Here is a 16,994-nt window from a genome sequence, read left to right on the forward strand (position 1 = left end):
ATGACATCTGCGTTTGGGCGCATAATGTTCGAAAAATACTATTTTATTTTAGCTGATTTTACCCGTATTTTAACATATTAGTTATTAAAAAGACTGTAAAGAACAACTAGTTTGTATTTTCTTCCTTATTTTGTATGAATACATGTGAATAGGTGCGTAGTTTCAGTACTTACGAGTGAAAGGTTATGTTTTTCTCTTTTCGCTGACTACGGCTTTTACAACCAACAATACAGCAGTATACCATGTTTTATACACTTGATCTCACTAAAACTGTAATATCAAAATATTTTTGCACAATTACAGCCACTAAGTACTCACAATTTTCGAAAAATAGCACGAATGTCAAACTTTGTTAGGGACAACCTAGGTTGTTTGTAGGGGACAACCTTTGTTCACTTCAATTTCAACATCCAACCTTACAACAAGCACGCGATCAAGTAAGATCTTTCAATGATAAAATGAGTAGGGATTCATCGACTGGGAAAAGTCCTCAGAGAAATGAGTGTGAAAATATTATAATGAAGCTGAAAAATAATTTTACTTTGATTTTTGTTGTTGTGATTATGTATGTGTGTTCTAGTAACTAAAAAAATTGTTTGTTATTTAATTATATGAGCAAAATTATGAAATCTGCCTTTTTCTCTTTACCTACTGTTTTCTACTGTTTTTTAGGCGAGTTGTTGTTTCTTAGTTTTTTGAGGTTGGCAACACTGAGTTACATACTCATTGGATGACTCTTTGCTCATTGGTATGTGGTTTAAGTTAAATCCGTTACGCCTGCGTCGTGTTAATTTAAAAATTGATTTTGTGATCGCTTCGATATACGTCTGTTTGTTTTACGTTAAGAATAATCTCATCTTAATTTAAAGTAGTGCCTCGTTGCTGCCAATTTTGATGTGTGTGTTATATTAACCATGGGTATGTAAATTATTGTGAATGTGCACAAATATATATATATATATATTTGATATATATATATATATATATATATATATATATATATATATATATATATATATATATACATATATATATATATTTATAAATGTTATAGAATTAAGTTACATTTTTCTCCTCTTTTTTTAACCCCGCTATGTTCTTTAAAGCCAATTTTCTTTAAAGAATTTATTCTGGGTGGAAAACCAAAGAACCTGGGTGGAAAGAATATAAAAATATACTGTTCGTAAGAAACGGGATTCTTACCACGATTAGGCTGTTTGAGCTTATTTGAGCTTAATGTGCAGTGAGAACGCGGATAGTAGTAGTGGTCGCCGAATCAGAAAGAAGGTAGACCGATACGGCTATCTTAACATTTTTTACACTACCGCACAACACCAGTCAACCCGTGAACATGGCGCATGCAACTGTGCCGAAATATCGGGAGCTCGAACAGCCTAATCGTGGTAAGAATTTTCTTACGAACAGTATATTAGTAAAAACCACGAAAGTCTGAAGTTAAATATAATAATATTCTATCCTATTCATCAAAACCAATCTATGTCGGTCCGCAGCATGACATAAAGCAGGAAATTCTTGTTAACATAAATAAGTTGTTGAGAAAACCATAAAATAGCGAAGGCAATTTAAATAATTCGAATCTAAATTCAAAGTAATTTGTGAACCATTTTGCCTTCTATGGACCACTGCTTGGAAACCATTGCTTTTGAGAAACCCGAAATGACACCTCACTTATCAAAATCAAGTCAGTTATTTAGGCTAAAGGCAATCATAATAGAATGTACATATGTACCCATTAATATAAAATCATACTGATACATATGCGGCAATAACTTTTCTCCTGATAAACACAACAAAAACAAAGTTAAATAACATTTCACTTAACCTTTAGAATTCACTTTTGACATCCTGTCTATGCTGAAGAAGGTGAAGGTGGATCTAGCAAAGAAACAACATAAGCCTGCACCGCAGTTCAGCATTACGGAAGGGGTAAGTTATTCTACAGAATTGACTTAATCATTAAAGCTAAACAACTAGTTGACAAATTTTCCTTACCTCCTATATTGGATGTATTTGATTATATTAGCTAGCTCATTACAACAGATTTTTAACAAGATAACTAAATATAAAAATTTTTGTTTAACAATAAAACTATATTAGAAACTGTCTGTTAATCTGTTCTTGTCAATAGCTATTTACCATCATTAGCACCTCGGGCAAGATATCTGCAGTGCCCTCTTTTTTTACCATGCTTTTGTTGGTATATGGTAGGCAAATGCTTAGACTGCATTAACAAACCATAAAAAAGTTCATTTTTTTATAAATATGTTTGCCTTTTTTGTTTGTCACTTTTTACTCTGATTTATATGCATTTTTAGGTATCAAAAAGAACACAATTACTAAATAATTTAAGGAGAAAGTCAAGATTATTGATTTTGGATGCCAATAGGCGTTTACAAGTGCCCAATAAGGAACGTGACACGTCCAAGAAACTTGAAGAATTAGAAAAACGTAAGAAAAGGCTTTTAGAGTGGAGAAAGGAAAAAGAGAGGGAAAAAAAAGAAGCTGCAAAAAAAGCAAAGCCTTTCATAACTGGAATTGTTAAAGCTCAATTGAGTTATGTTCCACCACCACCACTACCCAAAGTTAAAAGTAAAGAACCTGCCTTCCAGGCAAAAGCTAAGGTTATGGATATAACAAAAAAAGATTGTAAAATTGCAAATAACAATACAAATAAGATTAAAAGTAATAAACCAATTTCAACTTTGCCAAAGAAAAATGAGTCTAATTTAGCCCCTAAGTCTAAGAAGCCTCCATCATCTAATTTGGTACAAGAATGTTCAAAGAAACCGCAAATGGTTTCCAAGACGTCAACATCACAAGCCGGTCAAAGTAATCAGTCAAAAGGTAAAGGGATTGTGAGGACCAAGAAATGCTTAGATAAGGAAATAACAAAAAAAGGTATTTTTAAGTTTTTACTTTAATACTTTTTGTTTGACATGCTGAAATATATTAGACATGTAATACATTGACAGTGTTATAATATTGGATTGTGTTGTGCTTTAATTTAAATGATTCTATGGCGGACACGTCGGAGCGATGGTCAGAGCATCGGTGACTCAGGGGTTAAGCACTTGACTTGCAATCTCCAAGTCTTGGGTTCGAATCCCGCACTGGGCATGCACGGTTGAATATGGCCTAGTCACCTCTAACTTAGGTTAGGTTATTGGAGGGATGTATATTGAGCTGATAATGCTGAATGGTGGACAAACAGTTAATTGATTATATTTCATACTAGATATCTCCAAAGAAGATGTTTCTGTCTCAAAGTTTCGAGTACAATTAGATTCAGAGGTTGATCGAATTCTCAAGATGTGTAAGTCATGGGACAGAGTCTACAAGACAACAACCCTTCCTAACTTTGCACAGGTAAATATTTTTTATCAAATCATTTTTTTAATAAACATGTACATTTTATACTAAACTATGAATTTACTTATCTATAGTTTTATATATTTAAATTGACTTCTTGTCTTGTCCACTAACAGTTTTGCAGTCTTGTGTTGTGTATGAAGACAATGGTTGAACAATGAATGTCATTATTTTGTGAAACTGTCCTTTAATCGCTGAAAAGCCATTATAGTCTCCTGTAATACTTAAAGTATTTTTGGTTTAAAAGAACATGAAAAATAAGCACTGACTGAAAATTTTATAAAGTGGTTTTTCTCTTACCAATTGTTTTCCTGTAAAGTTTAGAATTCAATGTAAATGCTCTTTGCAAATTATGACACAAACATGTCTGCTTTTAATAAGTCAGCGATTACAGTCTTATAGAGGTTAAAAATTGTTTGGATAAAATGAGAGAAGCCAGTTATAAATATATTTTAGTTTATCATATAATATGAATGATGATGTTTGGTACAGGAGCTAGTGATGTCGGCAACTGGGCAGGGCAGGCTATTGGTGTCGCAAAAGATGAAGCAGTTCCGCTCGTTGGTGGACTCTTGCGAGCAAGGTGTGTCCGGCCCCGGGCGAGTCACGCCGCAGGACCTGCACGGCTTCTGGGACATGGTCTACATCCAGGTTGTTGTTCTTTCACATCATACTCCTGACCTCTACATAACTTGTACAAGTCTCTCCAAACAATATATCTGCTTAGTGCCCTCTGCCTGCATCCCCCAACGCCCCGCTACACCTAACATTAAGTTCTGCGCAGCGACTTGTACGAAAATATGAGCCACCAAGAAATTAGAAAAAACTATACTAATAAATGCCAAAATTAACGGATGAGTATTTCAGAATATGCTTGCAAAATGTCCAAAGTAATGAAATGAAATTTGGCATCTCTATGCCAAATTTCTGAAGTAGCGCATAGGCTACTTAATCATCATCAGCTCACCATACGTCCTCACCGAGGAGCTACTACTAATTTTGTATTTCGAGCGGACGAAGTCACGGGCACCAGTTAACTAATAAATGAATTGTTGAACAGATCGAAGATATAAACAAACGTTTCAAACAACTGGAACAACTGAAAGCAAACAATTGGAAGGAGAATTCAGACGAAAATAAGAAGCAGTCTAAAAAGGAAAAAACCAAAGATAATTCAAATCCTCAAAAGAAACCAGCAGTCCAAAGCCGCATTCGTGAACTAATTTTAGGTAAAAACATTAATGCTATTTACAACATTTTAAAACAAGTTATGATTAAAAAATATTTTTTGTTTTGAATTGTGTTTTACAACATTTTGACTTATTAATATTGTTCTATGCCCTTTCTACTTATATTCCTTCTATTCATTATAAAAAAATATCAATAAGAAATACACCGATTAATTTTTCGCTTTCTTTTTCTAGATGATTAAATTTTTTTATAAAACAGATCCTTCATCAATAATATCCACTGTAATAACTTTTTTGTTCACTTTATTAATTTTTAAAATTTCAGAAGCGAGAAAGGCAAAGAAAATGTCAGGTAAAGAAGATAAAAATGTTGACATATTTGATGCAGCCTTGCTTAGTGTACAATCACCAACGAAGCCCAGCATTTCACGTAAAAATTCCCGGCTAGTTGCTGAATCTCCCATCAAAACACCATTCAGGGAACAGGTAAAATAGTTATATTACTTATTTTGACTGCAGTAACACTTATATAATAAACCAGCTTTTACCCGCGACTCCGTTCGCGCGGAATAAAAAAAAATGCATACAAGATAAAAAAGTTCCTATGTCTGTCTCCTAGTTCTAAGCTATCTCCCCATCGATTTTCAGCTAAATCAGTTGGACCGATCTTGAGTTATAAATAGTGTAACTAACACCACTTTCTTTTATATATATATAGATTCTATTTGTTTCTGTTTTGTAAAAAACAATGAAAGGGACAAAATGTATTACATTAAGACAAGTATCAGGCAGTGGACATTTAGCATTACATCTACTTGTTTGATTTCACCTCGATCACTTTAAAAATTAATTAATTTTATCTTATTTGAATTTAAAAAAATGCCATTTAACAAAAAGATGGTGATTTTAAAATTTATTAATCTTATAGATTGAAGAAAAAAGAATAGAATAATGTTTTTATTTACTAATTCACAGAATCGTGTATCAAGAGCTATACTTCGGGCATCTCTTATCGGAAAGTCTGTAGAAAATTGATTGGAGCGCTATAAAATTGTAATATATTAACTTACTTAAGATATAGTATTTTTATCTTACGAAACTAAGCTTATAACTACGCTAAGAATGTGTGAAGTCGTGAAGACATGTGGTATTTATAATCTTTATCATACTGCCTTTGTTCTTATTAAGGATCAAGACAGTATTTACTCTTCCATACATCTTTTACTGAAATTATTTCCTTTTTACACATATCCTCTTTCACATTTCAAATCATTCTATTTTACACTACACATAATTTTATCACATGTATATTTGCTATATTTTTTATACAATGCACATTTTCGACTTCAGCCGTGTCTCTGACAGTACTGAGATTTTTTACGCTTGCACAAATATTCACAGTTTGTATGTAAACTTAAACAAGTAAAGCATTCGTTGTTTCGTGTGATAAATATACTATTTTATAATTTAATTTTTTTTTGTAATTACTTGACTTCATATTTTTATTATATAAAATAAGTTTAGAATTATTGTGAACATATAAATCGACATGGTATTAATATTGTAAAAGTAATTTCAATTCAGTCTGATTAAAAAATAAATAAACAAGGTATAATTATGGCTTTTTATTTCTTATCTGATTTATTTGACAACAATAAAAACTCTCCCCTAGCAACCCACAATGACATACATATAAACTATAATATCTAAAAACTATAAGGCAGTTATTTTGGAAACTGCACGCATAGTGAGGAGGTTCCTGTCTCTGTAGTCCTCATCACTGGTTGCTTGAGTCATGGAATTCTGTAGCCGGTGTTTTACTATTTTTTTTATATTTTATTATTTTTTTATAAAACTAGCTTTTACCCGCGACTCCGTCCGCGCGGAATAAAAAAATAGAAAACGGGGTAAAAATTATCTTATGACCGTTTCCTGGTTCTAAGCTAACTGTCCACTAATTTTCAGTCAAATCTGTAGGTGACCTTCTACATATTCCAAAAAACACTCCACAGTCACACATACACACTCTTACATAACACACACACACACACACACACATAAATACAGGTGCTTGACGAGTGGTCGACGTCGCGCGTGACAACTAATTTTATTGACCTCTGATTGGCAATTTCAAAATTGCAACGCACAGCTGAGCGGGGGTCACTGACCGGTTTTGCACACGCACCGGACTTCAGTGGAGTTTTTACAGTGCCGCGATATACCACGCCGCTTACGATTTCTCAACGTGTACTTTGTTTCTCGAACAGTGATATTTCTCTTTCTCCTGTTACTTTTACTTTTCTTCGCTGTGTTGTACTCTCCTTCTATTTATTTATTGGTGTGTGTACGAGTGAGAATAAATTGTGTTGTGAATAACGGTCGCATCATTTCGCTACCTCACACCCTCACATCACCGCATCTCTCACCTTCCAACACCCCACACCACATTGGTGACCCCGAGGAGCATCAAGATGAGCAACACCGAGGATGCATTTCAGGAGGCACGAAGTTTGCAAAATGAACCTTCTGACCATGTATGTAAGGTTGGAATTCGCATACCACCGTTTTGGCCGGAGGAACCCGAGATATGGTTTGCCCAAGTGGAAGGTCAGTTTAGCATTGCCGGCATCACAAGCGACTCGACCAAATTTAATTATGCCATTGGTCAGCTGGGAAACCTATACTCCAAAGAGGTCAAGGATTTAATTGTCAATCCACCCTCCACCAACAAATTTGAAAAATTGAAATCGGAGCTGATTAAAAGACTAAGTGCATCAAAAGAAAAGAAGTTGACACAGCTGTTGATGCATGAGGAGATGGGTGACAGGAAGCCGTCACAGTTTCTTCGGCATCTTGAGAGCTTAGGCGGATCGCAAATCTCAACCGACTTTTTGAAGACAGTTTGGGTCAGCCGGTTACCTACCGGCATTCAGACGGTTTTGGCCGGACAGACTTCTACCACAATTGAAGAGATGGCGGACATAGCAGATAGGATCAATGACCTGGTCCCCTCGACACCTCAGGTGGCATCAACCAGCCGACAGAGTGAGAATGTCGACTTGGCCAGGGAGATCGCTGCTTTACGAAAGGAGGTCCAACAGCTGGCCCTCAGGCAACGAAGCGGCAGATCAAGAACCAGGTCCCGACTACGCGACCGTCAGCGCTCTTCGTCGAGATCCCAGTCCAGCTACCGGCGACACCCAGTCTGTTGGTACCACTTTAAATTCGCTGACAAGGCGACAAAGTGCTGCCCCCCATGTGACTTCAAGTCGGAAAACTCCAGAGGCAATCGGTAATGACGACCGACGATTGCCCTTCTTCAACTGGTCGCCTGTTCGTCACCGATCGCAAATCCAAGACACAGTTCCTGGTCGACACTGGGAGCGACCTCTGTGTCTTCCCGCGGTCGCTGCTGCGAGAGCGTCGTGCCCGGACTACGTATCAGCTAAGTGCCGCTAATGGTTCTTGTATAAACACATATGGTTATGTTCATTTACAACTTGACTTTTGTTTACGTAGAACTTATAAATGGCGTTTTGTTGTTGCCGATGTGACTAAACCTATTATAGGTGTAGATTTTTTAAATCATTACAATTTAATAGTTGACTGTCGTAACAAACGTATTATTGACAATACAACATTTGTAACAGCTTGTGCGTTGCGAGTTAAATGCAACGACATTTCATCGGTCAAAGTCCAATCGGGTGACTCGGGTTACCACAAAATTTTGTCGGACTTTCCCGATATTACTCGACCATCCGGCACGCACCGTATCATACCACACAACACGGTACATCACATTCGCACAACACCAGGACCACCAGTTTCATGTTCACCTCGTCGCCTCGCTCCTGACAAATTAAAAATCGCTAAAGAAGAATTCCAGACCATGATTGAATGCGGTATCGCTAGGCCGTCTGAAAGTCCTTGGTCGTCGCCGTTACATTTGGTACCCAAAAAGGACAACGGTTGGCGTCCTTGCGGGGACTATCGGATGTTAAATGCCAGGACAATTCCCGATAGGTATCCTATTAGGCATATACAGGACTTCGCTCACAGTATAGCAGGGTGTAAAGTGTTTAGTACACTGGATTTAGTAAAAGCGTACAACCAAATACCTGTGAGTCCAGAGGACATTCCCAAAACTGCAATAACAACCCCTTTTGGTTTGTATGAGTTCCCGTATATGAATTTTGGTCTTTCAAACGCAAGCCAAACGTTCCAGAGGTTTGTAGACGAAATGACAAGGGGACTTGATTTTTGTTATTGTTACTTAGACGATTTTTTAATTTTTTCAAAGGACGAAGTAGAACACAAAGACCATTTACGTATTATTTTCCAACGTTTAAAGGACTACGGTATGGTGATTAATGTGTCTAAGTGCGTTTTCGGGGCCCGAGACGTGTCATTTTTAGGATATCACATCTCCGCGAGTGGCACCAAACCACTAGACACTAAGATAGAAGCGATTAAAAATTTTCCCATTCCTACTAACATTCGTCAACTTAGGCGTTTTCTAGGAATGATTAATTTTTACAGACGTTTCTTACCGCGCGCGGCAGAATTACAAGCGCCACTAAACAAGTTATTAGTTGGCATAGTAAAAAACAACCAGCCGATAACATTGAAAGATGAGTCACTCGATGCGTTCGAGCGCTGTAAACAATCCCTTTCAGACGCTGCGTTATTAGCGCACCCGGATTGCCAAGCGAAACTCGCACTTGTTACCGACGCATCGGACACAGCTATCGGCGCTGTATTGCAACAATTTACTGATAACGCGTGGCAACCGCTTGCATTCTTTTCGCGCAAATTAAGTCCATCTCAAGTTAAGTATTCACCTTACGACAGAGAATTATTAGCTATTTATGAAGCCATTAAATATTTTAGGCACATGTTAGAAGCTAGACATTTTATTATTTATACTGACCACAAGCCGATCAGTTTCGCATTCCACGAAAGGAAGAAAAACTGTTCGCCTAGGCAGTATAGGCATTTAGATTATATCGCTCAATTTACTACGGATATTCGCCATATTTCCGGTAAGGATAATGTTGTTGCCGACACTTTATCGCGTGTCGAAGCGTTGGATCAACCTCTAGACTTAGAAGCCCTAGCTAACAGTCAGGCTACGGACCCCGAACTTCAAAAATTAATTACTGAAGGTTCGTCGTTACGTCTAGAAAAATTAACATTGCCCGGGTGTCGAACCCCATTGTACTGCGACGTAAGTACACCGACGTCTAGGCCATTTGTTACTAAATTTTTCCGTAGACAAGTATTCAATTGTTTACATTCGTTGAGCCATCCAGGCGCTAATACAACAGCGAAGTTAGTCACAGAACGCTACGTATGGCCGAGTGTTAGAAAAGACTGTCGTGAATGGGCAAAAACCTGTTTAGATTGTCAGCGCTGTAAGGTTACGCGACACGTTAGCGCACCGCTAGGCACATTTAATTTGCCCCGCGCAAGATTTAAACATGTACATATCGATCTCGTAGGGCCGTTGCCGTTATCGGATGGGTATCGATATTGTTTAACTTGCGTTGATCGCTTCACTCGGTGGCCCGAAGCCGTACCCATCGCGGATATTACAGCGGAGACAGTGGCTAAAGCGTTGCTTTCGTGCTGGATATCTCGTTTTGGCTGCCCGACGGATATTATAACAGACCGCGGCAGGCAGTTTGAGTCGGCGTTATTCCAACACCTCGCGAAAATAGCCGGATTTCAGCACAAGCGTACGACTGCTTACCACCCAGCAGCTAACGGTCTCGTTGAACGCTTCCATAGACAGTTGAAAGCGTCCATAATGTGCCATGCGCGAGAAAAATGGACCGAGTCTTTGCCGTGGGTATTGTTGGGAATACGATCTTCATTTAAAGAAGACTTGAATGCGTCCACTGCTGAACTCCTGTACGGGGAGCCTCTTAGGTTACCCGGGGAATTTTTTGACCCTTCAAGTAGCGGTACAACTGATGTCAGTGACTTCATCGCTAGATTGCGCGCTTTTGCGCAAAAGTTAAACCCAACCCCGGCCTCGCGACATGGAAACAAAAGCGTTTTCGTTTTTAAAGATCTCGCCAATACCGGTCACGTCTTCCTGCGAGAAGACGCGGTGCGGGCGTCGTTACAACCTGCGTATACCGGCCCTCATAAGGTCGTTTCTCGGAGTGACAAATCTTTTACTATATTGATTAACGGGAAGGAAGTGACAGTCTCGATTGATCGTCTTAAGCCAGCGTACATTTTATGCGACAACACCAACAGTACCGCAACTAATGACGAACCTGTGACTGCGGAGTACACGACCCGTTCGGGACGTAAGGTAAAGTTTACCGATTTTTATCGCCCTTAACCAGGTCTCTGGAGGGGGGTGATGTAGGTGACCTTCTACATATTCCAAAAAACACTCCACAGTCACACATACACACTCTTACATAACACACACACACACACACACACATAAATACAGGTGCTTGACGAGTGGTCGACGTCGCGCGTGACAACTAATTTTATTGACCTCTGATTGGCAATTTCAAAATTGCAACGCACAGCTGAGCGGGGGTCACTGACCGGTTTTGCACACGCACCGGACTTCAGTGGAGTTTTTACAGTGCCGCGATATACCACGCCGCTTACGATTTCTCAACGTGTACTTTGTTTCTCGAACAGTGATATTTCTCTTTCTCCTGTTACTTTTACTTTTCTTCGCTGTGTTGTACTCTCCTTCTATTTATTTATTGGTGTGTGTACGAGTGAGAATAAATTGTGTTGTGAATAACGGTCGCATCATTTCGCTACCTCACACCCTCACATCACCGCATCTCTCACCTTCCAACACCCCACACCACATTGGTGACCCCGAGGAGCATCAAGATGAGCAACACCGAGGATGCATTTCAGGAGGCACGAAGTTTGCAAAATGAACCTTCTGACCATGTATGTAAGGTTGGAATTCGCATACCACCGTTTTGGCCGGAGGAACCCGAGATATGGTTTGCCCAAGTGGAAGGTCAGTTTAGCATTGCCGGCATCACAAGCGACTCGACCAAATTTAATTATGCCATTGGTCAGCTGGGAAACCTATACTCCAAAGAGGTCAAGGATTTAATTGTCAATCCACCCTCCACCAACAAATTTGAAAAATTGAAATCGGAGCTGATTAAAAGACTAAGTGCATCAAAAGAAAAGAAGTTGACACAGCTGTTGATGCATGAGGAGATGGGTGACAGGAAGCCGTCACAGTTTCTTCGGCATCTTGAGAGCTTAGGCGGATCGCAAATCTCAACCGACTTTTTGAAGACAGTTTGGGTCAGCCGGTTACCTACCGGCATTCAGACGGTTTTGGCCGGACAGACTTCTACCACAATTGAAGAGATGGCGGACATAGCAGATAGGATCAATGACCTGGTCCCCTCGACACCTCAGGTGGCATCAACCAGCCGACAGAGTGAGAATGTCGACTTGGCCAGGGAGATCGCTGCTTTACGAAAGGAGGTCCAACAGCTGGCCCTCAGGCAACGAAGCGGCAGATCAAGAACCAGGTCCCGACTACGCGACCGTCAGCGCTCTTCGTCGAGATCCCAGTCCAGCTACCGGCGACACCCAGTCTGTTGGTACCACTTTAAATTCGCTGACAAGGCGACAAAGTGCTGCCCCCCATGTGACTTCAAGTCGGAAAACTCCAGAGGCAATCGGTAATGACGACCGACGATTGCCCTTCTTCAACTGGTCGCCTGTTCGTCACCGATCGCAAATCCAAGACACAGTTCCTGGTCGACACTGGGAGCGACCTCTGTGTCTTCCCGCGGTCGCTGCTGCGAGAGCGTCGTGCCCGGACTACGTATCAGCTAAGTGCCGCTAATGGTTCTTGTATAAACACATATGGTTATGTTCATTTACAACTTGACTTTTGTTTACGTAGAACTTATAAATGGCGTTTTGTTGTTGCCGATGTGACTAAACCTATTATAGGTGTAGATTTTTTAAATCATTACAATTTAATAGTTGACTGTCGTAACAAACGTATTATTGACAATACAACATTTGTAACAGCTTGTGCGTTGCGAGTTAAATGCAACGACATTTCATCGGTCAAAGTCCAATCGGGTGACTCGGGTTACCACAAAATTTTGTCGGACTTTCCCGATATTACTCGACCATCCGGCACGCACCGTATCATACCACACAACACGGTACATCACATTCGCACAACACCAGGACCACCAGTTTCATGTTCACCTCGTCGCCTCGCTCCTGACAAATTAAAAATCGCTAAAGAAGAATTCCAGACCATGATTGAATGCGGTATCGCTAGGCCGTCTGAAAGTCCTTGGTCGTCGCCGTTACATTTGGTACCCAAAAAGGACAACGGTTGGCGTCCTTGCGGGGACTATCGGATGTTAAATGCCAGGACAATTCCCGATAGGTATCCTATTAGGCATATACAGGACTTCGCTCACAGTATAGCAGGGTGTAAAGTGTTTAGTACACTGGATTTAGTAAAAGCGTACAACCAAATACCTGTGAGTCCAGAGGACATTCCCAAAACTGCAATAACAACCCCTTTTGGTTTGTATGAGTTCCCGTATATGAATTTTGGTCTTTCAAACGCAAGCCAAACGTTCCAGAGGTTTGTAGACGAAATGACAAGGGGACTTGATTTTTGTTATTGTTACTTAGACGATTTTTTAATTTTTTCAAAGGACGAAGTAGAACACAAAGACCATTTACGTATTATTTTCCAACGTTTAAAGGACTACGGTATGGTGATTAATGTGTCTAAGTGCGTTTTCGGGGCCCGAGACGTGTCATTTTTAGGATATCACATCTCCGCGAGTGGCACCAAACCACTAGACACTAAGATAGAAGCGATTAAAAATTTTCCCATTCCTACTAACATTCGTCAACTTAGGCGTTTTCTAGGAATGATTAATTTTTACAGACGTTTCTTACCGCGCGCGGCAGAATTACAAGCGCCACTAAACAAGTTATTAGTTGGCATAGTAAAAAACAACCAGCCGATAACATTGAAAGATGAGTCACTCGATGCGTTCGAGCGCTGTAAACAATCCCTTTCAGACGCTGCGTTATTAGCGCACCCGGATTGCCAAGCGAAACTCGCACTTGTTACCGACGCATCGGACACAGCTATCGGCGCTGTATTGCAACAATTTACTGATAACGCGTGGCAACCGCTTGCATTCTTTTCGCGCAAATTAAGTCCATCTCAAGTTAAGTATTCACCTTACGACAGAGAATTATTAGCTATTTATGAAGCCATTAAATATTTTAGGCACATGTTAGAAGCTAGACATTTTATTATTTATACTGACCACAAGCCGATCAGTTTCGCATTCCACGAAAGGAAGAAAAACTGTTCGCCTAGGCAGTATAGGCATTTAGATTATATCGCTCAATTTACTACGGATATTCGCCATATTTCCGGTAAGGATAATGTTGTTGCCGACACTTTATCGCGTGTCGAAGCGTTGGATCAACCTCTAGACTTAGAAGCCCTAGCTAACAGTCAGGCTACGGACCCCGAACTTCAAAAATTAATTACTGAAGGTTCGTCGTTACGTCTAGAAAAATTAACATTGCCCGGGTGTCGAACCCCATTGTACTGCGACGTAAGTACACCGACGTCTAGGCCATTTGTTACTAAATTTTTCCGTAGACAAGTATTCAATTGTTTACATTCGTTGAGCCATCCAGGCGCTAATACAACAGCGAAGTTAGTCACAGAACGCTACGTATGGCCGAGTGTTAGAAAAGACTGTCGTGAATGGGCAAAAACCTGTTTAGATTGTCAGCGCTGTAAGGTTACGCGACACGTTAGCGCACCGCTAGGCACATTTAATTTGCCCCGCGCAAGATTTAAACATGTACATATCGATCTCGTAGGGCCGTTGCCGTTATCGGATGGGTATCGATATTGTTTAACTTGCGTTGATCGCTTCACTCGGTGGCCCGAAGCCGTACCCATCGCGGATATTACAGCGGAGACAGTGGCTAAAGCGTTGCTTTCGTGCTGGATATCTCGTTTTGGCTGCCCGACGGATATTATAACAGACCGCGGCAGGCAGTTTGAGTCGGCGTTATTCCAACACCTCGCGAAAATAGCCGGATTTCAGCACAAGCGTACGACTGCTTACCACCCAGCAGCTAACGGTCTCGTTGAACGCTTCCATAGACAGTTGAAAGCGTCCATAATGTGCCATGCGCGAGAAAAATGGACCGAGTCTTTGCCGTGGGTATTGTTGGGAATACGATCTTCATTTAAAGAAGACTTGAATGCGTCCACTGCTGAACTCCTGTACGGGGAGCCTCTTAGGTTACCCGGGGAATTTTTTGACCCTTCAAGTAGCGGTACAACTGATGTCAGTGACTTCATCGCTAGATTGCGCGCTTTTGCGCAAAAGTTAAACCCAACCCCGGCCTCGCGACATGGAAACAAAAGCGTTTTCGTTTTTAAAGATCTCGCCAATACCGGTCACGTCTTCCTGCGAGAAGACGCGGTGCGGGCGTCGTTACAACCTGCGTATACCGGCCCTCATAAGGTCGTTTCTCGGAGTGACAAATCTTTTACTATATTGATTAACGGGAAGGAAGTGACAGTCTCGATTGATCGTCTTAAGCCAGCGTACATTTTATGCGACAACACCAACAGTACCGCAACTAATGACGAACCTGTGACTGCGGAGTACACGACCCGTTCGGGACGTAAGGTAAAGTTTACCGATTTTTATCGCCCTTAACCAGGTCTCTGGAGGGGGGTGATGTAGGTGACCTTCTACATATTCCAAAAAACACTCCACAGTCACACATACACACTCTTACATAACACACACACACACACACACACATAAATACAGGTGCTTGACGAGTGGTCGACGTCGCGCGTGACAACTAATTTTATTGACCTCTGATTGGCAATTTCAAAATTGCAACGCACAGCTGAGCGGGGGTCACTGACCGGTTTTGCACACGCACCGGACTTCAGTGGAGTTTTTACAGTGCCGCGATATACCACGCCGCTTACGATTTCTCAACGTGTACTTTGTTTCTCGAACAGTGATATTTCTCTTTCTCCTGTTACTTTTACTTTTCTTCGCTGTGTTGTACTCTCCTTCTATTTATTTATTGGTGTGTGTACGAGTGAGAATAAATTGTGTTGTGAATAACGGTCGCATCATTTCGCTACCTCACACCCTCACATCACCGCATCTCTCACCTTCCAACACCCCACACCACAAATCGATTCAGCCGTTCTTGAGTTATAAATAGTGTAACTAACACGACTTTCTTTTATATATATAGATGTATTATATACATAATAAGGTAATAAATTAATATGAAATGTAATAATAATAAATAACTGCTTTATTTTAACTCATACACAATTATGTGGTAGCCTTGAGTTCCTGAATTAGGGCAAAGCCCTGTGTATCACGAGCCAATCCCTTCTCCCTATCATTAAATTGATTTTACATTTAGTGACAAAAGTAAAGAAACAATTATCAATAATTTTGAAAATTAAGTTGAAAAAAATAGTGTATGTATGTTTGTGACAGTGTGAGAAAAACTTTACACATATATCAGCATATAAAACCTTTTTATAAAAGATCAATACATGTTACACTCCCTTGAGATATTTCTTCCCGAAAGGTCTTTAAGTGCTACATAGGACTGCATTCAACTAATTTACAATAATCTTCCTCCTCATGGTTCCCTGCATACGGCGCTAAGCAATTAAAGTGAACTATCCTCTGTTTTCCACGCGACGACTTTTGAATTCTGTAACAAGTATCATTAATATGCTCTAAAACTTTATAGGGTCCTGCCCATGCGTTCTGTAATCCGACAAGCCTCTTCTACGTTGAGGATTATAGTTATAGAGTAAATCTCCGTTTGAAACATAGTCGTTTTTTTATGTAAAAGATAATGACAGGGATGACGATAACATATTTTCGTACACTGCGTAGATTTTGTCGTCAGAAACCAACGGTAAATTTTCGATGACTGTCAAACACTGAATCTCTCTATAAGTGGACTGGCTATACGACATAGTATTTTGTGCGTATTTGATTTTCGGCAATTTGGCGCCAATGGTAGCAATTTGTAGCAGTGGTGTATATACGAACTAATAATTTATATAGTATTTAACAGAGCTGGGCATTAACTCGTTAATCCGTTAATCGTTAATTAACGAAGTTAACATTTTGCTTAACGGATTAACTTTTAAGTTAACTTCAAAAAGTGTTAACGCTTTTGTTAACTTCCGTTAAACTCAACTTCCGTTAATAAAAGTCCGTTAATCGTTAAATTAGAATCTTAGAGACGTGCTGTCATTTTGTTTAAATTACGTGCCACGCCACGCTCGTTCAGCTATGTTAGGCGACTGTCCGCGAC

General features: G+C 39.9%; 2 protein-coding genes and 1 long non-coding RNA gene across 3 annotated transcripts; all 3 read left to right on the forward strand.

Annotated features, from left to right (window-relative positions):
* The first annotated feature begins 4,592 nt into the window (after positions 1-4,592).
* Positions 4,593-5,744, forward strand: LOC123723391. The gene is made up of 3 exons (XR_006756728.1): positions 4,593-4,619; positions 4,906-5,066; positions 5,556-5,744. It is a non-coding gene; the product is annotated as an uncharacterized LOC123723391 (long non-coding RNA).
* Positions 5,745-7,051: 1,307 nt separating this feature from the next.
* Positions 7,052-7,876, forward strand: LOC123723042. The gene has a single exon (XM_045685582.1). It carries the CDS (start codon positions 7,052-7,054, stop codon positions 7,874-7,876), a length of 825 nt encoding a protein of 274 aa, XP_045541538.1.
* A 3,580-nt stretch (positions 7,877-11,456) lies between these two features.
* Positions 11,457-12,281, forward strand: LOC123723043. Its single transcript, XM_045685583.1, has one exon. It carries the CDS (start codon positions 11,457-11,459, stop codon positions 12,279-12,281), a length of 825 nt encoding a protein of 274 aa, XP_045541539.1.
* Positions 12,282-16,994: the final 4,713 nt, after the last annotated feature.

Source organism: Papilio machaon, chromosome W (assembly GCF_912999745.1).
Source record: "Papilio machaon chromosome W, ilPapMach1.1, whole genome shotgun sequence".
Taxonomy (NCBI): domain Eukaryota; kingdom Metazoa; phylum Arthropoda; class Insecta; order Lepidoptera; family Papilionidae; genus Papilio; species Papilio machaon.

Bases quoted from the DNA above. Each gene is read 5' to 3' on its own strand.
- LOC123723042 (XM_045685582.1), top strand. From the start codon at position 7,052: ATGAGCAACACCGAGGATGCATTTCAGGAGGCACGAAGTTTGCAAAAT.
- LOC123723043 (XM_045685583.1), top strand. From the start codon at position 11,457: ATGAGCAACACCGAGGATGCATTTCAGGAGGCACGAAGTTTGCAAAAT.